General features: G+C 39.2%; 1 protein-coding gene across 6 annotated transcripts in view; it reads right to left on the bottom strand.

Annotated features, from left to right (window-relative positions):
* Window positions 1–25029, bottom strand: part of USP9X (ubiquitin specific peptidase 9 X-linked) — a 161484-nt gene that overhangs the window by 99552 nt on the left and 36903 nt on the right. For all 6 annotated transcript variants that reach the window (XM_045994871.1, XM_045994872.1, XM_045994870.1 and 3 more), the window contains one exon: window positions 1072–1325. In XM_045994871.1, coding sequence (XP_045850827.1) covers window positions 1072–1167 — 96 coding nt within the window. In that variant the 5' untranslated portion in view covers window positions 1168–1325. The remainder of the gene's footprint in view (window positions 1–1071; window positions 1326–25029) is intronic.

The raw sequence follows: 25029 nt of genomic DNA, 5'->3' as shown, positions 1-25029 counted from the left end.
ATTACTACTTACTTCAGTATTTTATGGCTTAAATGTGGGAACTGGAGACGAAAATGAATAAAGGTGACACATTTATTTGGAAAAACAAAATTAAAACCTGACCTGCTCACTTCTTTAAAATGGCAGAAGGAGAAAAGAGGGCAAAGGGGGAGGGAGCATACATGCACATCTCTTTTCTACAATTCCTATAATAGATTGTCTAATCTATAGTAACTGGACAATAAGAACTTATCCCCAAGTGACAAACTTAAGTACCCTATAATAACAGTATTTTTGCCTAAAATTTATCCATACGGAGTTCCACATAAACATGCGCCAACTGTAAGCAGCATGTCTGTGATTCATGTGCCTGCCCCTCAGCTATGAATTCACCTGTAAATGTTATTTGAGCTGCACATCACAAATTTAAGTGTGTCTGTCTTATTTGGGTATTACCCAATACAAGTGTATATATTAGAAAAAGTAGCTGAGGGGCACCTGGGTGGCTCAGTCAATTGAACATCTGCCTTTGGCTCCGGACATGATCTCAGGGTTTTAGGAATGAGACCATCTCCCTCTGCTTGTGTGCTCTCTTGCTCCATCTAATGAATAAATTAAAATCTTTTTTTTAAAAAGTAGGTGAAAGGGGAGCCTGGGTGGCTCAGTGGGTTAAGCCTCTGCCTTCGGCTCAGGTCACGATATCAGGGTCCTGGGATCAAGGCCCACAAAGGGCTCTCTGCTCAGCAGGGAGCCTGCTTCCCCCTCCCCTTCTGCCTACCTCTCTGCCTACTTGTGATCTCTCTGTCAAATAAATAAAATCTTTAAAAAAATAAAGATTTTATTTGTATGTCAGAGAGAGAAAGCACAAGTAGGCAGAGTGGCGGGCAGAAAGAGAGGGAGAAGCAGGCTCCCCTCTGAGCAGGGAATTCAGTGATGCAGAATGTGATCCCATGGACTCTGTGATCATAACCTGAGCCCAAAGTAGACACCGAACCGATGGAGCCACCCAGGCATACCCCAGAACGTGCTCCATTATTTGATATCATAGTAGACATACCAGCGTAGCTTTAACTAGTATCTTAAACATCCTACCTGATTCTGTTGGAGGGGGGGCTGAGACTGTCCATCAGGAGCCTGGCCCTGGCTGTCATTCCCTCCTACCGGAGAGCCACGAGTCGTGGCTGTCATACTCGACACAGGGCAGATCTTTGCAATTTTGTCTGCTTATGTAGTTGTCTTGAGAAAAGAAATTATAGTCCACTTATAGAAGATGAAGTACCAGCATTTGTCAATCTTAAAAAGCTCCAATTCAAGAATAAACCATCTTGCAGATACCATTGCATAACCTACAAGAAAAAAAAGTACATTTGTTTTAGATTTAAGAAACTATTCAATCCTAGTAGCACCAGTGAATAGTCAAGAGAAGGTGGCTATATAATGAGAGCATAGAGTGAAAAGCTAAAGCCTCATTAATACCATATTCAACTTAAACTGGTAACTATAGATCAGCTTGTACCAAACCACAGCCTTATGTTTCAGCTTTCTTTTGGGATTCCAAAGACATTATCAAGGTATTTATAGTAGCCTTTTTTTTTTTTTTAAAGATTTATTTATTTATTTATTTGACAGACACAGATCACAAGTAGGCAGAGAGGCAGGCAGAGAGAGAGAGGGAAGCAGGCTCCCCGCTGAGCAGAGAGCCCGATGCGGGACTCGATCCCAGGACCCCGAGATCATGACCTGAGCCGAAGGCAGTGGCTTAACCCACTGAGCCACCCAGGCGCCCCTATAGTAGCCATTTTGATTCAATCATGGAATGGCAAAAACTGTCTTGGATTTGTTAATACCTTCAATACACTGTAAAAATATTATATTCAAGACATAAGCCAGGTAACAAAATATTATTTTTTAAAACATTTCAGGAAAGACTGTACAACTAACGTGTATCACTATTGTACAAGGGCATTATAAATGGCTTTTTAACAAGCTTATAACAGGTTTAAATGAAACTTTAAAACTTTGGGGGACTTTTTCGTTGGAAAAAGTTCAAACTATATACTACTATTCTTAAAACAACCTATTCTATCAAGTGACCCTGACGCTTCACTTTTGGCAAGGTTTTGGTCACAGGCATTCCCAGAGGCATGACAGGGCTACAGACCACAGCTGTTTAACAATGGAATTCTTTGTTAAATGCCCGCAAGCCCTCAATTCTATATATTCATTTTACCAGTGGCTCTCATCCTTAGCTGTATACTAAAATCATCTGAGATGCTTGGGAAAACGCTGATGTGCACACCCCTCTCCAGACTGAACAAATTACTGCATCTGCGCGTGAAGCCTAGGTATCAGTACTTTCCATAAATTCTCCCCTGGTGATTGACAATTGTGCCATGAGATTGAGAGCCATAGCTGATGAGTTACAGTATTTCATTATAAGGTGAGCATACTTTCCATTTAGTCCAGAAAAGTTCATGTTTACCTCCAATTTAAACATAATCACTTGGGGCACCTGGGTGGCTCAGTCAGTTAAATGTCTGACTCTTGACTTTGGCTCAAGTCATGATCTCAAGGTTGAGGGGTTCAATGCCACAACTCTAAGATCAGAACCTAAGCTGAAGTCAGACACTTAACTGACTGAGCCACTCAGGCACCCCCAAAATAAATATATCTTTAAAAATAAATTTTTAAAAATAAATAAATAAAATCGCTTAACCCAGAGATAGGTCCCTAACAAGATTTTGTTTCACTTATTAGATTTGTATAACAACAACAAAGTTTAAGACTGATAATATCAAGTACAGTGAAGCTAAAAACACACACAGAAAAATGTTTAATACATAAAGTGAAAATACAAAAGAGAACATGATTGAGGAGCCTCTCTTTCACTTTTGTTTCCCAGTTTCACACACCTACATTAAAAAAAATCCACACGAAGTAAACAATTTTAAAAACCTAGAGAAACTAGCTAATAATTTTCTTTAGTCATTCTGGGTCTGCTGGCAAATTATTTGAGTACCTTTCTTTCCCTGCCACTTAAATTTATCAGCTCATCCATTCAACCTGATTCTTCTCCACTTCAAATTTGTTCCATTTCTTCCCTTTGTTTCCCAACCTGGGTTCATGATCCACTTGTATGCTCCCCTCAAAGGATGATCCCCTCGCTCTTTTCCTGGATGCCTTGTTATTTGTCTATAAATATGCTTTAGTCTCCCTTACTGAAAAACCACCAATCTCTATCCTTCCCTTTTCCCAAAAATCTGAAGAATATCTCTGCCTCCCCTTTCACCTTTTCCATTTTCCCTCATCATCTGGCTGGGTCTAAGCTACCAAAATTGCTTTAAGCCAGTGGGTCTTTACTGAGGACTACGGATGGATTTCAAGAGTAACTCCCCTGAAACTACAGACAAAGCTTTGTGACTATGTACATTTGGCAGGGAGAATGTTTGATTCATAGATCACTGATGCTCTACTATGGCAAATTGAGTAACTGCTTCTTGCTATTATGTGCCCTCTTCTCAGCATGAGATACAAGCGGCCACCACTACTTGAACCTCTGAGCTTCCTTGGTTTATACAATCCTGGATGACACCAGGTTTCCTTTCCTTTCTACTTCTTTTCAAAGGGGATGGTGGCAGGTAGTAGTGATGTCAGTGAGGACTAGTTTTGAATACTGAAACAGGTGAAAACATCTACTAAATAGTTCACTCTCCAAATCTGGAATTGAAACAAAACTTCGGGATCCTGAACTTAGAGCCAGTTATTCACAAAGAAGTCAATGGACATGTACTCAGTCGTATAACCTCAGAGCCTCCCACCCTCCCTTAAACACAACCTCCACCTGGTTACCACCTACTGAGAGGAAGTGAGTCACAATCTTACCGGGCAGTAGAAGTAGTAGCATAATATATTCCCAAGTTTGGGGAAAATATAGGAAAGAAGACAAATCCTGAAGCATACCAAAAAATTAAAGCCAGGTTTTTTTTTTCCTTTCTAAGTAAATTTTTACCGTCTACACAAAATGTGGTATTTTTCTAAAATTAAAAACCAAGCATCTAAAAAGTTACTTGAGGGACGCCTGGGTGACTCAGTCAGTTAAGTGGCTTTAAGCCCACATCAGTCTCCCTGGTCAGCAGGGAGCCTGCTTCTCTCTCTGCCTCTGCCTGCCACTCTGCCTGCTTGTGTGCTCTCGCTCTCTCTCTCTGACAAACAAATAAATAATCTAAAGAAAAAATAAAAAGTAACTTGACCAAAGCACAAGCAGAAAGTTAACAATTACCTTGTCCACTACACCAATACTATCTCTCTTTAAAAAGTCTTCCCAGGAAGCAATCCAAGGACAAAATAATGAATAAACAAAATGTGGTACGCACATACAATGAGATATTCTCTAGTATTAAAAAGGAAGGAAATTCTAGCACATGCTACAACATGGATAAACCTTGAGGACACTGCACTAAGTAAAATAAGCCAGTCACAAAAAAACAAATATTCTATGATTATACTTAATATAAGGTACCTACACTAATACAGAAAGTAGAAAGGTGGTTACAGAGGTTACAGGGAGGGAAGAATGGGGGGTTAACAACAGGCAAAGTTTCAGCCTGGGAAGATAAAAAAAAAAGTGCTGAAGATGAATGGTGATGGATGATGGTGATGGTTGTACGATGTGAATGTACTTAATGGCCGACGAACTGTACACTTAAAAATGGTTAAAATGATTAAATTTAAGGTTGCATATATTTTCTCACAATAAAATTGTATATATATAGCACTGACTGCTCTCTTGCTTTATGGTCCTTGAACATTTGGAGACCATTTCAGTTAAAATATCTTAAAATTATATCCTCATGTTGTTTTATACTCAACATCCTTCTATCTTTATGTATCCCCCAAAACCCTCCATCTATAGACAAATCAAAACTATCTGGCAAAAGTCTGGAAATAAATTATTCAAAATTATTCTGCAGATTATTAAGAACTATCCCTTTCAACAAAATAACTTTAGGGGCACCTGGGTGGCTCAGTGGGTTGGGCCTCTGCCTTCCGCTCAGGTCATGGTCTCAGGGTCCTGACATCAAGCCCTGCATCAGGCTCTCTGCTCAGTGGGGAGCCTGCTTCCCAGCCCCTCTCTCTCTGCCTGCCTCTCTGCCAAATGAATAAACAAAATCTTAAAAAAAAAAAATAAAATAACTTTAAGGTAAATGGAAAAGCAACCTCTCCGCCAAACAATATACCTTTTACTCTGACCATAGAACTAAATCATCATCTGCTTCTTGAGGAATATCCCATTAACAAGGCCTCAAACTGCCTGCCATCCTTATCTCCTCTGACTGTGATTGTCACCTTTCTGTCCCTTCGTTTCTAGCTTTCTTCTAACTCTGTCAAGTTCTCCACACTTCAAGATTCCCAGTACTGCTGAGCAGGTATGTCAGGTCTCAGCATAGTACAGTCTGCTCTATTTTGTTATTTTTTTTTTAAGATTTTATTTATTTATTTGGCAGACAGAGATCACAAGTAGGCAGAGCGGCAGGCAGAGAGAGCCTCTGCTGAGCAGAGAGCCCGATGCGGGGCTCGATCCCAGACTCTGGGATCATGACCTGAGCCGAAGGCAGAGGCTTTAACCCACTGAGCCACCCAGGCGCCCCTCTATTCTGTTATTTTTAACAGCTGTCTCTCTCCCACTACATAAGAACTGATACCTTTTCCTTGGTACGCTGGGACTAAAAGATTAAGAGCAAGAAAAAGGTATGGAACAATTAAAAATACTTTCTGGATTTTAAAAACTTAACTTTTATTTCAAAATCCCACCTCTGCCATTTAACAAGCTGCCTTTCTTAAAGGTCAGTTAATGGCCACTCTATTTTCACAGGTGCTTAAAACTGAGATAATGCCACCCACAAAAATCCCACGAGGATTATTTTAACAAAGGTGTTTTGCAAATACCAAACACACAGTAATTCTCAGAATATGTTTTTTTTTCCCTTTCTATAATGTACTATGTAGGGTTCTTGAGTATCTGAGGTAATAATCGGAAAAATAACGTTTTCAGATATAATTTGGAAAGCTTTGAATGGGAAAAAGTTTATCAAAGATATGCTACAACTAAGTTATCCAAGAATAACACTGCTACCTTTCTTAATAAATCCCATTCAAGTGGAGGAAACAGATGGGAATTACACTGTTTCACTTGATTTGAAGAAGCAGTCCCAAGGCTCTACAGAGCTTGTTTTCCAGGAGACATTTAGGCATACTCAGCAAGGCTAGAACAAGCTTTCTACCCAAAGCTGCAATATACTCCACTCAACTAAAAAATTATTCGGATCATTTAAAATTTAACAAATAACCACTTCCTAAAGGAATGCTCAAATTCAACAAATCCAGTGTGAAAATTTACTGTATGAAGTTTTAAGCTTTGCATAAAAAGCATCAAGTTTCATTTTAGGGGGAAAAAAAAAGGTACTGCAGGTCACTGTTCTCCCTTTCTCTCAGGTTTTACCAGAAATTATGTTGGATTTTCTGCAATACAACATGTAATCATAATGACAACATTAGATGGTTTTTAGAAGACAGCACTAAAAACAATGTAAACCAAGGCAGTAACCAATCAGACTGGCTGGGCACCTGGGTGGCTCAGCTGGTTAATCATCTGCCTTCAGCTCAGGTCTGATTCCAGAGTCCTGGGATCGAGCACACATTGGGCTCTCTCTGCCCCTCTCCCCACTCATGCTTGCTCTCTCTCAAATAAATAAAAATAAAATCTTAAAAAAAAAGGGGGGGGGCGCTGGTTTATCTCTTGAGAGCAAGAGGCTAAACTTGAAACCAGCTAGCGGTTTACCTAAAAAGAAGAATCAGGTAAAGAGACAGCTAAGGGCCTCCCTTAAGGGAGGTCAAAACAGACCTCAAAGACTGATGTCCAGGATTATCCCCTACAAAGGAGAAAAACTAAATTGGATCAGTCTGTGTGGCAATTAAATCCCAGGGTATCACCTAAAACAAGCCATCAGTCAACAATTGGGGAGACTAACATTTGCATGTGATACCAATAGAGGGAGACAGCTTAACAGTTATGCTAAGCCTCTACCCTCTGAAGAGTAAAATCACAGGCTGTACATTGCAAGGAAAATGATCCCATTATAGCCAGCTGCTAGACAGACAAGCAAGTAACAAGTCCCTAGATATGGTAGTGGGGAATCAGTATCCAAAACTGCTATGGTAAATTAAAGATCCAGTGATTCCCCCCCAAAATTGATGAGATGTGCAATGATGGGAGACTGTGGCCTATACACAGGGGAAGGGGCAGGCAAAAGAAACTGGCTTTGAGAGGGTCCACATGTCAGACTTAGTAAAGTCTTCAAAACAGCTATTACGAGTATGTTCAAAGAACTAAAGAAAAGCGGGCTTAAAAGTAGTAAATAAAGCAAATGGGTATCCGGGTGGCTTAGTTGGTTAAGCATCTGCATTCAGCTCGGCTCAGGTCATGATCTCCAGGTCCTGTGATCAATCCCCATGTTGGGCTCCCTTGCTTCTCTCCCTGCCTCTGCCCCTCTGCTCTATGTATGCACGCACTCTCTCCCAAATAAATAAATAAAATCTTAGAACAAAACGAAACAAAGTAAAGGAAAAGATGACGTTTAAAAAGACTATAAAGAAATGAAAGAGAAATTTTTAAAAACAGAACCAAATGAAAATTCCAGAGTCAGAATTTTTAGTCAATAACTAAAACCAAAAAAATTAAATGAAGTGGTTCAGCAGAAGATACAAGCTATCAGAAAAAAGAATCAGCAAACTAAAAGATCAATAGATTAAGCAAGTTGTAGAACAGAGAGAGAAAAAAATGAGTTTCAGAGACATGTGGAACATAATTAAGCATACCAACATATGCATAATGGAGTCCAGAAAGAGAAAGGAAAAGATATTTGAATAAATTATGGCCCAAACTCCCCCCAAACTCAATGAAAAACAGTAATCTATACATCCAAGAATTTCAGCAAAATCCAAGTAGGATAAATTCAGAGAGACCAGATTGAGAAACATAATCAAAATGTCAAAAGCCAAATACAAAAAGAAATGAGAAAGCAGGAAGAAGCAAATAATCACATAGAAAGGTTCCTCAGTAACACTGTTGGCTGATTTCTCATCAGACAATATGGGGGCCAGAAAGCAGTGGGATGACATATTCCCAGTAGTTAAAGAAAAAAAACTTGTTAACCAAAATTGTTTCAAAACTGAAGTCAGAGATAAACTTCCAGCATAAGATCATAAAGAGGTTGGCAGACCCAATCCCCAATGAAAGAGAACTGATAAATATAATTATAAAAACAGTATAAATGCATTTTTCTCCTTTCTGCTCTTAACTGATTTAAAAAGCATTGTATAAAACCAACTGTACGTAATGCGTAATTGGGTCTATTGTATACAGAAATATTTCCCTGTAACAGAATGAATTAACACAAAATGAAATGACCTAAACATAAAATCAGCATCTTTAAAAACTCTTCAAAGAAACAGGGATAAATCTTCATGACCTACCATTTCAGCAATGGATTCTTACAGGTATGAGAGCAGAAGCAGGAGCAAAAAACAGATAAAATGGACTTCACCAAAATTAAAAACTTTTGTGCTCCAAAAGGCATTTAATACAAGACAGTGAAAAGACAACCCGGAGAATGAGAGGGGAGAAAACACCCATTACAAATCATTAATCTAATAAGGGATCTATATTTAGGATACATCAAAAAAAAAAAAAAAAAAAAAACCCTACAGCTCAGTAATAAGAAAGACAACCAATTTAAAAGTGAGAAAAGCATCTGAATAGGCATTTCTCCAAAGAAGATGTATAAATAGCCAGTAAGTAAAAGATGCTCAACACATCATAGCCACCAGGAAAATGCAAATCAAAGCCCCTATGAGATAGATTCCTCCCACCGACTAGGATGATTATAATTAAAAAAATGGAAGATAGTAAGTTTTGGTGAGGATGGGGAGGATGGAGAATCCTCATGCACTGCTAGTGGTAGTGTAAAATGGTGCAGGCTCTGTGGAAAATGGTATGGCAGTTTCCAAAAAAACTAAATAAAGAATTAGTATATTAGGCAGCAATTCCACTTTTGCATATATACCCGAAAGGGTTGAAAGCAGAGGTTCAAGCAGATTATTTGTACATTTTCATAGCAGCACTATTCACAGTAGCCAAAAGGTCGAAGTTATTCAAGTGTCCATCTACAGATGAATAAAATGTGGTATATACGATGGAGTATTATTCAGTTGTTTTTTTTTTTTTTGGACAGAGAGAGCTCACAAGCAGAGAGAGAGAGAGGAGGGAAGCAGGCTCCCCGCCAAGCAGAGAGCCGGATGTGGGGCTCGATCCCAGGACCCTGGGATCATGACCTGAGCCAAAAGCAGAGGCTTTAACCCAATGAGCCACCCAGGAGCCCCCGAGTATTATTCAGTTTTAAAAAGGAAGTCAAGGAGCACCCGGGTGGCCCAGTCAATTAAGCCCCCAACTTTGGCTCAGGTCATGATCTCGGGCTCCGTACTCAGCGAGGAGCCCACCTGTCCCTCCCCATCTTCACCTGCCCCTCTACCCACCTGTGCTCATTCTCCCTTTCGTATAAATTTTTAAAAAATAATAAGAACAAAAAGGAAGTCGAGACATACTATAACATGCATGAACCCTGAAGACACTACACTGAGTGAAATAAGCCTGTCACAAAAGGGCAAATATTGTAAATATTTTGAAAATATTTAAAGATGGTGGTTATCAAGGACTTGGGGGAAAAGGAATTTGAGGAGTTAGTATTTAATGGACACAGTTTCAGTTGGGGCAAATGAAACGGAGATGGATGGTGGTGATAGCTGCACAACATACATGCATTTATAACCACAGAACTGTACACTTAAAAATGGTTAAAATGGTAAATTTTACATTATGTATATTTTACCAACAAAAGAAGGGTGGGGGTACAGGAAAGTGTTGGCGAGAATGTGGAGAAAGTGGAAACTTTATACACTGCTAGCAGTAATACAAAATGGTACAGTCCTTGAAAAAGTCTGGCAGTTCCTCAAGAAGTTAAATATACAATTAACACATGACCCAGTTGTTTAACTCCTATGTATACAAATGAGGAAAAAAACAGGCCCACACCAGAAACTTGTACACAAATGTTTACAGCTGCATTAGCCAAAATGCAGGAAACACTCAAATGTCTGTCAACAGATAAAGTAACAAAATGTTATACCCATACAACAGATTATCTTCATAAAAAAGAATATAATTCTGATACATGCTACACTATGGATGAGCCTTGAAAACACTATGCTAAGTGAAATAAGGCAGTTACAAAAGGACAAATAAGCTGATTCCACTAGTCTATTTAGAATAGGTAAATTCACAGTGACAGAAAGCAGAGCCTACCCGGGGTTGAGCAGAAGGAAAGGAAGGATAGAGAATTATTGGAAGTTTTGGAAATAGATAGTGGTGATGGTTGTACACCACCGTGACTGTAAGTGATGCCACTAAGCTATGCACTTAAAAGGGTTAAAACAGCCAATTTTGTGATGTATTTTAACACAATTTTTTTTTAAAAAGATTTTATTTATTTATTTGACAGAGAGAGAGGTCACAAGCAGGCAGAGAGGCAGGCAGAGAGAGAGGAGGAAGCAGGCTCCCCGCAGAGCAGAGAGCCCGATGCGGGGCCCGATCCCAGGACCCTGAGATCGATACACCAAAAAACACTGAATTGTATACTTTAGATGGATGAACTGTAAGATATGTAAATATCTCAATAAATCTACTAAAAGAAAATGTAAAAAAAATAGTGAAAAAAATCATTAAAAGGAATATTTAAAATATATTAGAAAATATCCACTTACGGCAAAAGAAATCATAAAAGAAAAGCAAGACATGAGATACAGAAAACAAAGTAAAATGGCAGATGTAAATCCAGCTAGATCAATGACATTAAATGTCATAAAATTCAATAAAAATAAAATTCAATCAAATCACAGAGACAGACTGGATTTAAAAAGGAAGATCCAACTACATGTCATCAATAGGAGAATTTTAGATCCAAGGATACAAATTGGTTAAAAGCAAAAGGATGGAGGAGCACCTGGCTAGGCCAGTTGGTAGCATGTGCAACTCTTGATCTCGGCATCATGAGTTTGAGCCCCACATTGGGCAGAGAGGTTACTTTAATAAAAAGTAAAAGAATGGGGGCGCCTGGGTGGCTCAGTGGGTTAAAGCCTCTGCCTTTGGCTCGGGTCATGATCCCAGGGTCCTGGGATTGAGCCCCGCATTGGGCTCTCTGCTCAGCGGGGAGCCTGCTTCCTTCTCTCTCTCTCTGCCTGCCTCTCTGCCTACTTGTGATCTCTGTCCGTCAAATAAATAAATAAAATCTTTAAAAAAAAATAAAAAGTAAAAGAATGGAAAAATATGCATCACTCAAGACAGCAATTATAAGAAAGGTGAAGTGTCTATACATTTATCACAAAAAATAGACTTTAAGACAAAAATATTACTAAAAATAAAAAAAAATTTGTAATAGAAGGGTCCATTCATCAAGATTTATCAACTATAAATACATACATGCAAACTATAAGCCCCAAAATATATGAAGCAAAAAATGACAAAAGGAGAGGGAAATAGACAATACAACAATAATTAAAACTTCCAATTCCCGGGGCGCCTGGGTGGCTCAGTGGTTTGGGTCTCTGCCTTTGGCTCAGGTCATGATCTCAGGGTCCTGGAATCGAGCCCCATGTCGGGCTCTCTGCTCAGTGGGGAGCCTGTTTCTCCCTCTCTCTCTGCCTGCCTCTCTGCCTACTTGTGACCTCTCTCTGTCAAATGAATAAATAAAATATTAAAAAAAAAAAACAAAAAACTTCCAATTCCCCAGTTTCAATAATGGATGGAACGACTAAGAAAAGATCAAGGATAGAAAAGACTTTAGTAACACTACAAAACAACTACACAACATAGACATACGTAGAACACACTACCAACAATAGAATACATACTCTTCTTGAGTGCACATGAACATTCTCCAGAATGGACCATATACTGACTAGGCTATAAATCAAGTCTCAATAAATTTAAAGAAGAACACAGAGAAATAAAACTAGAACTCAACCAAAGTAAATTAATTTATTTGGGGACAGTGATCATATTCAAAGCATTTACTAGTTCCTCAATTGATTTTCCTATGTAATTGTGTCATCTACAAATAATGAAAATTCTGAATTCTCCTTAAAGACAAAATAAAACAAAGGCACGATCATGTCACTGAAATATACCACAGGGTTTTTTTTTTTTTTTGCATTTTTTAATGAGTATATTTATACATTTACACATTAATAAATGCAAGAAATTTAGGCACACAAAATGAGACTAAAACAGCATACCCATGTATTCAGATCCATAGCTTGTACCTTGAAAACTAAAACATTACATATCCTCACACATCCCTAGTTTTTAAAACTGTCCAGGCCTGTATAAAAAATAAGCCACCCACTCCCAAAACATCTCACGCCCGGATGGCTCAGTCAGTTAAGCGTCTGCCTTCAGCTCAGGTCATGATCCTAGGGTCCTGGGATCTAGACTCATACCCAGCTCCCTGCTCAGGGCGAAGTCTGCTTTTCCCTCTCCCTCTGCCCCTTCCTGAGCTTGTGCTCTCTCTTGCTCACTCTCTCTCATATAAATAAATAAAACCTTAAAAAAAAAAAAAGTTACAAATATTCCCAAAACATCAATGAAAACTTAGGAAGTGTTAAAAACATCAATATTCAGTTAAATACAATCTACATTTAATCTATTTCAAATCAATGATATGAATAGATGGGGAAGAAGGGGAGAAACAGAATAGTATGGATTAAAAGCAGAAAAAGAACCAGAACATTAGAGAAACAATGGGGCAGGGGTGATGGACAAATAAGTGAACATATACTAAGTATTTACCATGAGTCAGGTTATCATTTACTAATTCGAAATAGTTAATACTGAGAACAAAGTTAGCAAATCTGAATTTCAAATCCAGACAAGTTGGTAGCATTGCCTCTGCTCGTCCCTTTGCTATGCTCCATCACTATTCGTGCCTATTTCTGTGCTGTAAGACACCAGAGGGCAGAAATAGAATGACTTCACCAATACTATTAAGTGTGTCAGACAAACTTGTTAAAGGCCAAAATAAAATTATTTTGCCAGCAGCAATGTAGTATACAAAAGCAAATGTATAAGCAGAAGAAACACTGAATTTAAATTTCTACTCTGATACTTACTATGTGATCTTGAGCAAACTTCCCAAACATCAAGGATACAGTTGTGGTGATTAAATGAGGTAATGATCATCTTTAAATGCCAGAAGGTATCCAGTGAAGTGTTAATTAGTTCCTTTTCCTAACAACATTCCATTGGAGGGAAGACATTTTAAAGACAACTACTTACAATGTAGTACTGAAGGTGGAACATGAGTATGGGTTTTGAAGTGAAAAAGACCTGGTCAAAGTCTACTTTGCTTCGAAACATGCAGCTATGTTAATGGGATTTAGCTCACTGGAAAATGCCAGCAAACACCCTTGCAAGTCATGTTAATTCAGAAGCAATTTTCCCCTCAATACACTGATGCCTTGCACCAATTAACAGCAGCAGTGTGACGGTGGGTCATACCCCATATTCCTCTTGACTCAGGCTGGCTACATGCTCTGCCTTGGAAGTAGTTACACTGTTCTCTCTGATCTTTGTGCATTTTATTTCCCCCATGTGCTACCTCCATAACCTCAATGGTTCCCTATATGGAAGGGTTCCATTAGGTTACCAGTTTTTAATAAGTCTTATATTTACTATAGCTTGTCAGGAATTCAAGATGTTTTTAACTGTGCTGTTTATTTTATTAGAATTTTTATTGTTTCTATTAGTGCTCTAATTACAAAGTTACATAGCTTTTGAGTGATCTCTTTATTCTTAGCCTTGTTTTTCCCCTATAAATCCAATTTTGGTGCCTGATTTTGCAGACCATGAAGTCTTTCAGTAACTACAATGTAACAGACATGCCTGTAACAGGTAGTGTTAATCTATTTTAACACTGTTTAGTGCTCGCTTCGGCAGCACATATATTTTAACACTGTTTAAACATATGTAAATATGAAATTAATAATTAAACTCCTTAAGCTTCTTGCCCTCCTACAAAACAAACTACAAACAAAACTATTAACAATAATATATAAAGTGACAGATGGCAGCATATTACTGACTGCTAAGGCATGAGTTCTTGTGAATTTTGCACAGCTATTTTACCACCATCATATGCCATGTAGGGGACTCAGCCCTCCTACTTAATTACATCACTGTGTATACATGGTGTGCTATGACATCAATTGTCCTTGGCACCCACAGTAAGTCTGCTTCTGTTGTTCTCACGGTCCCACAAATCAAACGGTACAATTAAGCAACGTGTGAAGAGTACAAAGCTAACGTAAGTACTGAAATGGTGTGGCAGTTCTTGGGTACCTGGGTGGCTCAGTCGGGTTGGTTAAGTGGTTGCCTTCGGCTCAATTCATGTTCACAGGGTCCTGGGACTGAGCCCCCAGGTTGGGCTCCCTGCTCAGTGGAAAGTCTGCTTGTCCCCCTCCTCCCCTTGTCTCTCCCCCTGGTTCGTGCACACACTCTCTCACAAATAAGTAAGTAAAATCTTTTAAAAAATTAAAAAGTAAAAAATGGTATGGGAGTTTTCGATTAGGAGGCAATTCAAAATACATGTACTAATTTTAAAACAAGTCTGCTTTCTTTAACAAGAAAACACCTGTTTTAACTTGAGCACAAAAAGGACACCAAACATACTTTGAAGGCTAGAACTTTGCAGGGAATAGGGGAGGAGTGGCTTGGAAGACCATTAAGATTCAGAAATTAACTGCTCCAAATGTAGAAAATTCAACCTCTTATCTGCCCTTGAAGATTTCCTGTTACAACATTTGTTAAGCCCACTGCTGTCAGCAGGAAGGTCTCTCTTCTATCAGAACTCTATTTCCCTTGTCACTCATACCTACCTACTGGTTACGGTTCTGCCTACTAAAACATAAAATTAATATTACAATCCTTCAAAATACTAAGACTTACAGTGCTATCACCCAGACTGCTTTTCAAGAGGGAGAGATACTTTTACTTACATACTCTTTTATTTACTAAATCCTTACACAAAAGGGTGTGAGGTCCCATTAAATTCTAGTCCCTAAACAAATCAACCTATTACTAAGCGAGCAATGTTGACTTGAAATATTAGACAAAGTCACATACCAAATGTCACAGACAGTATAGCTACTTATCAGTCTACTCTTTGTTAAATTACAAGGTTAACAACTCAAAGTTATCTATTAATAGCTTTTAACAAATCTTTATCAAAATTAGTTAATACTTGGAAGTTACTAACTCAATCATGAAATGCTAATCTATCACACTGGAAATAAGGACCTCATTTCATTTGGTCAAAATTTTAAGAAAGGCAAATAGATTATCAATAATTACCATACTCAATGTGCATCCTGTGGGTATTCTTTTTGTCTGAATCTTGCACAACTAGATTAAGTCACGAATATAAAGAATTTGAAAAGGAAACGAAGGAATTTGGAATTCCTTTCAATCAGATGATCTTCACTATATTTTAAGTTACACAGAACACTTTCATCACCCCAAAAAGAAACCCATACCCATTAGTAGCAGTCATTCCCCATTCTCTCCTCACCCCCAGCCCCAAGCTAATCTACTTTTTGTCTTTATAGAACTGGCCTATTCTTTTCTTTCTAAGATTTTATTTTATTTATTAGAGAGAAAGAGAGTGAGAACAGGTAGAGAGGCAGAGGGAGAAGTAGGCTCCCCACGGAGCAGGGAGCCCGATGCGGAGCTCAACCCCAGGACCCTGGGACCATCACCTCAGCAGAAGGCAGAATTCAACTGACTAAGCCACCCAGGGGTCCCTAGAAGTGCCTATTCCTGACATTTCATATAAATGGTACCCATACAATATGGAGTCTTTTGTGACTAGCTTCTTTCAGTTATCATAACTGTTTTTCAAGGTTCAACTAAGTTGTAGCATGTATCTGTATACTTCATTTCCTTTTACTGTTGAAAAATATTCCACTGTATAATACACATTTATGCATTCATTAGTTGATGGACACTGGTGTTTCTACATGTAGATGCCATTAGATCTACATCTACATGTAGATGCCATTAAAAGGTATCTAACAGGAAAAGTAACCTTTGAAGTCTGTATGTACAATCTTAAAGGTTCAAAGAAGCACTGCAGTACACCATGAAGGCCAATACTCAAACCAAAACAAAGTATTGAAAGTGGAAGCCACAATACCAAGTTACCGAAAATGAAAATTTTAAGTCTATAATGTTGAAGCAAAAATGCAAACTCAACATAAACATTTTAAATGTAGTATACAGAATATAAAACATTACAATTCAATTTTGGCCCTCATCCCCCTTACTATATTCAGACACTATTATTAAACAAAGAGGCCGGAGGTCAGCAATTATTTTTTGACGTATTACAAATGAAATGAAAAGCAGAAGGGCTACAAGAAAAGGAACCTCATTTTAAAATGGGAAAGCTGCATGCTAAGGTCCCTTCTGGCTATATTTTATGAAAGAACAAATAGTTCCTGGGTGTTGTTGGCAAAAGCAAGCCAAAAGGTGGCCAGATTAATAAGGAACAAGTGCTAACAGATAACAGAACTCATTCACTCAGACATTATATACTGTAGTGGTTAAGAGCACAGACTGAAGATAAACCACCTCAGTTTGAAGTCCTGTTCTGCCACTTACCTACACATCCAAGCTGGACAAATTCCTTAATATCTGTGTCTTGGTTTCCTAATATACAGACAGTTTTACAAAAAAGAATAGCCATAAAATGAAGCCAGGTGATGGGAGTTTATCTGCATCTTTGTATATTTGATTTTTCCTAAATAAAAAGTTTGGGTGGGGGGATGGGTGAAATAGGTGATGGGGATTAAGCCGTGCATTTCTTGTGATGAGCACCAGGTGTTATACGGAAGTGATAAATAACTATATTGTACACCTGTAACTCATAGTACACTGTATGTTCACCAACTGGAATTTAAATAAAAACCTAAGGGGCACCTGGGTGGCTCAGTTGGTTAAGCATCTGACTCTTGGTTTCGGCTCAGATCATGATCTCAGGGTTGTGAGATCCAGCCCCATGTTGGACTCCGTGCCTATCTTGGGGTCCACGTGAAGATTCTATCCCTCTGCCCCTCCCTTCATTCGTGTACCCACTCTCTTTCTCTAAAATAAATAAAATCTTTAAGAAATAAAAAATTAAAAAATAAGTTTGGAAAATGGGGAAATAAGTTATCCAAGGGCAGAGAAGATCAACAAAAGCTTCTCAGAAGAACATCTGAGCTGCATCTTTTTTTTTTTAATTTATTTATTTATTTGACAGAGAGAGAGATCACAAGTAGGCAGAGAGGCAGACAGAGAGAGAGTGAGAGGGAAGCAGGCTCACCGCTGAGCAGAGAGCCCGACGCGGGACTCGATCCCAGGACCCTGAGATCACGACCTGAGCCGAAGGCAGCAGCCTAAACCACTGAGCCACCCAGGCGCCCCTGAGCTGCATCTTGAAGAGTAACATGAGTAGCAAGTCAACTAAGTGTATATAGGGACAGAGAAGAAAAGGCAAAAGCAGCAGTATGGAATAGGATAATGTAGCCAATGTTAACAGTAGTTCAGAATAAGTGGATCAAAAGACTAGCACCAATCACCTCAAGTACCACTGAGTGGCCTTCATAACATCATTTCTCCTATCTCCAGCATTTGGTGTTACATTTCGACAAAGAAAATTTGGCCTATACAAAAAGCTCACTGATAAGTAAAACATATGCAATCATGTTAAAATAAATCATACACTCTTACGGGTTTTCAAGGATTATCTATATCCTTACCCATTCCTTAAGACATGTTTATACAGGTGAAATCTGGTTAATTAAAACCAGGATGGGGGGGGGAATCTATGAAAAAGACAATTTTCCCTGGTGACATTACTGATACCTAACTCCCTACCAGACCCTTAAGACAGAATCGTAACAACTGTTTTAGCTCTTCCAGAATTTACCGAAGGAGGACAGCAAGTAAATGCTTTAAAATGCATCTTGCAAGTGTGAATTTCACACAAAAAAGAACCATAGCTAAGCTTAGACATTTACTGGAATGCACAGAATTACTGAACAGTGTAACCAATGCTGAATCAAGTAAGCTTCCTGGTTCATTAATTTCTCTCTATGGACATTGAACACATTTGATTTTGTTTTTATTTATTTTGGGGGGGCTAGGCTCCAGGCCCAATGTGGGGTTTGAACTCACACAACCCCAAGATCAGGAGTCACATGCTCTGACTGAGCCAGCCAAGGGCCCCCTCACTTTTTTCTCTTTGACCCCCATTTCATCCATTAATCTCTTCCCCACTCTCCACTTCTGGCAAACATCAACTTTTTCTCCATTTCTCTGAGCCTGATTTTTGTTTTTCTGATTCCATATATAAGAGATCATACGGTATTTTGTCCTTGACTGATTTCAGTTGGCATAATGCCCTCCAGGTCCATACACACGGTCACCAATGGCAAGATTCTTTTTTTTTTTTTTAAGATTTTATTTATTTATTTGACAGAGATCACAAGTAGGCAGAGAGGCAGGCAGAGAGAGAGTGGGGGAAGCAGGCTCCCTGCTGAGCAGAGAGCCCAATGAAGGGCTCAATCCCAAGACCCTGAGATCATGACCTGAGCCAAAGGCAGAGGCTTAACCCACTGAGCCACCTGGGCACCCCAAGATTCATTCTTATGTCTGAGTAACATCCCATTGTATATATACACACAATGTAATACACAATTTCTTTATCCATTTCTTCACAGTTTAAAAAGTCTTTCTATATTTTGGCTACTGTAAATAGAGCTGCAAGAAACATGGAGGTGCATAAATGTACTTGAGTTAGCATTTTCATTTTTCTCAGATTAATACCCAGTAGTGGACTTATTGGGTCACATGGCATTTCTATTTTTAATCTTTTGAGGAAACTCCATACTGTTTTCCATAGTGGCTGCACCAATTTACATTCCCAACAGTGCACAACAGTTCCCTTTTCTCCACATTCTCACCAACACTTGTTATTTCCTGTCTTCTTGGTATTTCTAAAGGCCGTATTTTAATCTCAAGTACTGACTCTCTTAAAAGGAAAGATCTTTCCAGACATACTCTAAAGCCAAACATGCATAACTTTCTTTCAATTAAGGGCAATGCTTAACCTCATTTTCAGTATCAGTTAAGTTCATTAAAAAATACCTCGTATTTTCAAGAATTCACTTGACTAGCGATTTTGAGCCACAAGAGGCTTCAAGCTGTCTACTAGCCAAACTTCAGATTTTACAGGTAAAGAGTTAAATAGCCAAAAAACCAGTACACAGGTTCTAAACATCATTAGATAAAAGCAAATGAATATTTAGACCACAACTGGAGATTCCTAAACCTCTACTAAACCAGCTAACATTAAAAGAACTGACGAGGGGAACCTGGGTGGCTCAGTAGGTTGTGCCTCTGCCTTCGGCTCAGGTCATGATCTCAGGGTCCTGGGATCGAGCCCCACATCAGGCTCTCTGCTCAGCAGGGAGCCTGCTTCCTCCTCTCTCTGCCTGCCTCTCTACCTACTTGCGATCTCTCTGTCAAATAAATAAATAAAATCTTTTTAAAAAAAAAAAAGGACTGACGATACTGTTAAGTTAGAACAATAGAAAAAAAAGAAAAAGAAAGCAAGCAATAGCAGCTACAGTGGTGGGATTGCAAACTGGTACACCAACAACTTGGGAAATCTGTTTTGCAATATCTACCAAAACCAATGTATATAGTGTATGTATCTGCATATACTATAACCTAGCAATTCCACTTCTGGGTGTACACTGAAAGACATGTATTAAAAGGATCATGACAACTTTCTTTATAATCAGGGAAAATCTTATGAACAATCCAAATGTCCACACACAGTAGAATGGATAAGTCAATCATGGTGTCTTTCACACAATGACTACACAGTAATGAAAAACAAATTAATCATGTGGGGCAAAAGAAGCCAAACACAAAAGTGTTTATTATATTATTGCATTTATATGAAGCTCACAAACAGGCATAAGTAATTCACTGAAAGACAGAATAAGGGGGCACCTGGGTGGCTCAGTTGGTTGAGCATCTGACTCCATCTCAGCTCAGGTCTTGATCACAACATTGTTGAGTTCAAGCCCCACAACATTGTGAATTCACCCCCCCACCACCACCAAATGAAAAATAAAGTAAAATAAAGAGAGAGTACTGGGGTTTCTTTTCGGGAGGGGAATAAAGGAGTTTTCTGGGATGGATAGAGTGATCTAAGTGGTTGTTGCACAGATGTGTACATTTGTTAAAAAAAAATCTATCAATCTATCAGACTTGTGGTCTCCACTATATACAACTTATACCTCAATTTAAAAAAATATAAATTTAGGACACCTGGGTGGCTCAGTCGTTAGGCAGCTGCCTTCGGCTCAGGTCATGATCTCAGTGTCCTGGGATCAAGGCCAGCATGGTGGGGGGGGGGGGTCCGTGCCCAGCAGGAAGCCTGCTTCTCCCTCGCCCTCTCCAGCTCCCCCTGCTTGTGTTCCCTCTCTCTGTGTCTCTCTGTTAAATAAATAAAATCTTTAAAAAAATAAATAAATAAATAAAATTTAAAAAATAAAAACTTATACTATGCAAGCCACTCGAAAAATAATGTCAAACTTCCTTTGGGAGTCTAAAGCACTGGTTCTCAAGGTGTGGTCCACTGACACCCTTTCAGGAGATCCAAAAAGTAAAACTGTTTTCATAATAAGAAGACTTGATTTGCTACTGTTAGGGTCATTCTCTCTTCAGCGTACAGTGGAGTTCTGGCAAAGGCTACATGATGTATGCTATCACAAGAGATTAAAGGCAGAAACTAGCTTCCTTCTATTACACCAAATATGAGATGCTTGCAAAAATGTAGGAGAATGCAATGCTGCTTACTGATTTTTGTTTTCTTGGAAAAGTTATTTTTCATAAAAGTATTATTTACATTAACATACAACGGGTTTGGGGCACCTGAGTGGCCTAGTTAGTCAAGCATCTCCCTTTAGCTCTGGTCATGATCTTGAGGTCCTGGGATGGAGCCCCATGTTGGGCTCCCTGCTCAGTGGAGAGCTTGCTTCTCTCTCTCCCTCTGCAACACACCTCTTGTTCTCACCTGCTTCTCTTAAATAAATATTTTTTTTAAAAACTATGCAATTAGTTTTAGTTTCAAACACATACACAGGTTTAAAACTTTTTCCCACTTTACCTTCCAAAATAGTAAACATCAAAGGATATTAACTTGACATAAACAAAAGCTCTTTGAGGCCTTAATAATTATAAAGGGGTCCTAAGAGCAGTAAGTTTGAGAATGACTGGCCTAATGATATACAATGAAAATAATGAATTAAAAAAAAATAATTTCTTTTGCTACTTCTCTTGTAGTGATGAAAAATAAGGTATCAACATTTTCTCTGAAACCATCTGCACCAGACAAACCACTGCTACTATATTTATCTGCGTACTTCATTCTCAATTCAAAAAAAACTTCTCCCAAATATTATTTTCCCTGGCTGGCTACATCATTTTTTAACAGCAGTTTGTCCTTAAAGCTTAAGCTAGACTTCAGATGAAAACTTAACCAAACTTTAGGCTGCTTTGCCAGCCAAGAAATTATGTCCTGGCTACCAACTCTGTGCTCCCTAAATTCACACTACAAGCTGTCGGCCAAGCACAATTAGCCCACAAGAATCTAAGTAAAACAAAGCCCTCCAGAAAAATCCAGACACACAGACACAGAAAGGAAAAACAAGTTAAAGGTAACATTCAAATTATTTTCTTATCCCTCTCTTTACTTGTCAATCCAAATCCAACAACTCCTAAATCTATTAACTCTTTTTTTTACCTTTCCCATTTTCCTTTACTTGAAAAATTTTCTTCTCTGGAATTCATACATCTCTAGGGATAAAGATAAAATTTATTAACTCAAAAAAAAAGTGGTAGCTTAAGTCATCTCTTTTAAAGATAAGAGTAATGACGACCCAAGAATTAAGCGATTAACAGAGAGCAGGATAACTGGAACTAAAACACAGCCCTTCTAATTTAAGTCCAATACCCTTCCACTGACTACACCATTTTCAATTCAAATACGAATACTGTTTTGAAACAAAAAAAACCCTCCAAACTAGGAGCGATGGAATTATTTAAACAGTAAGATTATTATTCTACCTTTGTGTATCAATCTAATTTAAAAGCTGTAAAATAATGCCTATACAAACCATGGTGAGCCAACAGTTAACAGTCTCTGGATACCAGATTCTAGTCCCCCACATTTTAAGGGAGGGAGGAGGTAAGAAAGCATGTGCTCTGATAATCTACTGTTTAAGTAACAGAGCCACACTGGGAAAAGTCATTCTATAACCCAGACTCCTCTCTATGACCTTTCAAGACATATCGACAGTCAGAAGCTCTCAAGTGGAGAGATGAAATTGGGAATGGGGGAAGAGCTGAGAAAAGGGAAGACAATAAAGGTGCTTTGCTTTTCAGCTCAACACTCACTTCAATGATGGAAGCCAAAGTCAAATTAGCAGGAACTCCCTTATTCAAGGGGAGTCCCAGGTAGCTCTTTTCCTTTATTGCATTCCCTCAACCATTCTCTTACATTCTCTCAGCCAATGTTAAAAATACTGCCTCAGGGGCGCCTGGGTGGCTCAGTGGGTTAAGCCTCTGCCTTCGGCTCAGGTCATGATCCCAGAGTCCTGGGATCGAGCCCCGCATCGGGCTCTCTGCTCCGCAGGGAGCCTGCTTCCTCCTCTCTCTCTGCCTGCCTCTCTGCCTAGTTGTGATTTCTCTGTCAAATAAATTAAAAATATTAAAAAAAAAAAAAAATACTGCCTCAAATTCTCTGCTCCCCAGCTCTCCTCTGACATGTCTGCCACAGTGCCATCAGAATTATCTTTCAAAAACACAAACCCAATCATTTCTCACTTAACTTAAAGGTCCATCTCATTACCCTAAAAACAAAATAGAAGTGCCCTAATGTGGCACCCAAGTTCGTCCCTTGTGATCTAGCCTCACCTCCCACAATCCCTTCCCTCCCAATTATCTCCAATGCTCCTTCTATAGTCTACTAACTTTTCTCTAAAACACTGCAGTTTCACTTCCATTCCTCCATTTCAAGTAGTGGTTCTCAAATTTTGTTTCCAGGACACAGTTGGCAATGTCTGGAAATATTTTTAGTTATCAAAATGGGAGGGGAGGAGGTACTACTGGCATCTTGTTGGTAGAGGCCAGAAAAGGAATAGGAGAGCACCCCATACCACAAAGAATCATCTGGCTCCAAGTGTCAATACTGTTAAGATTAAAAACCCTGGGCGCCTGGGTGGCTCAGTGGTCTAAGCCGCTGCCTTTGGCTCAGGTCATGATCTCAGGGTCCTGGGATCGAGTTCCGCATCCGGCTCTCTGCTGGGCGGGGAGCCTGCTTCCCTCTCACTCTCTGCCTGCTTCTCTGCCTACTTGTGATCTCTGTCAAATAAATAAACAAAATCTTAAAAAAAAAAAAAAGATTAAAAACCCTGATCTTGGGGCGCCTGGGTGGCTCAGTTGGTTAAGCATCCGACTCTTGGTTTCAGCTCAGGTTGTGATCTCAGGGTCTTGAGATGGAGCCCCACATAGGGCTCCACACTCTGTGGAGCCTGCTTGATACTCTCTCCCCTTCTCTCTGCCCTTCCCCCCAACTCCCACTCCCATCCCTCCCTGTGTGCACATACTCGCCCTAAAACAAAACAAAAACCAACAAACCAACCCTGATCTCAAGTTGCTCCCTCTGCCCAGAAGTCCCTGCTTTAATTCACAGGGCCACCAAAAGAGCACACTTCTAAACAACAGCAAACCTCACTCAACCTCAACTTACAATGGTTTCTTCATCTCTTCTACTACTCCATTTTTCACACCTCTATGTAACATAGCACTTAACACATGTATAATTAATTGCCTAACTTGCTAGACAATAAAGCTTATAAGAATTAATCACCTTTGTATCCCTTGCGCCAGTATGGTATTAATGAATTCAATTGTTTTAAGAAAACAATCACCCAATCCAAAGCCTTCACTTTACGATTTCATGGAGGTTAAGTAACTTGCTCACTAGTTGGTAAAGAAATTACAACTGTAATCTACACTTGGACTAAGATTAGAGCTCTTTACTACCTACTATACCACTCTCTCCATCAGGCTGAGGTAGGTTCGGACCCCCAGAAAAGACAGTTCAGACTTAACTGAGCCTCCGGAACTTCCAGAGCCACCTTCCAGGGGCTTTATCTGAAGAAACACAAATAAACAGTAAGTTAAGACCAAAAGAAAAGCACAGGAAAAATGCTACCAGAATTCAGAGAAAGTAAAGACCAATTTCCAACTAAAGGAAATACTTCAGGGGTGCCTAGGTGGCTCAGTGGGTTAAGCCTCTGCCTACAGCTCAGGTCATGATCTCGGGGTCCTGGAATGGAGCCCCACATGGGGCTCTCTGCTCAGCGGGGAACCTACTTCCCCTCAACCCGCCTGTCTCTCTGCTTACTTGTGATCTCTGTCAAATAAATAAGATCTTAAGAAAAAAGAAAAGAAAATACTTCATGAATACAGCTTGTGAGCTAGACATTGGAGGCTAGCCATAAAGGGGAGATGAAGCTCAAAGAAGTAAAACCATGGGAATAGGAAAGGCTGGGGCATCCACATCAAGTATGAATTGATTAGATGGGAGAAAAAGAAATCACCCTGGAAAAGCAGCCTGGAATTATGTCAGAATGACCTCGTTTGGATAAAGCTTCCATGGTAAATTCTAGGCAGCATTTTTAAATTTTTAAGTAAGTTCTACATGCAACATGGGGCTTGAACTAATGACCCTGAGATCAAGAGTTGCATGTTCCACCGACTGA

This window comes from Meles meles, chromosome X, assembly GCF_922984935.1.
Source record: "Meles meles chromosome X, mMelMel3.1 paternal haplotype, whole genome shotgun sequence".
NCBI lineage: Eukaryota > Metazoa > Chordata > Mammalia > Carnivora > Mustelidae > Meles > Meles meles.
This window is presented reverse-complemented; position numbering and strand designations above follow the sequence as displayed.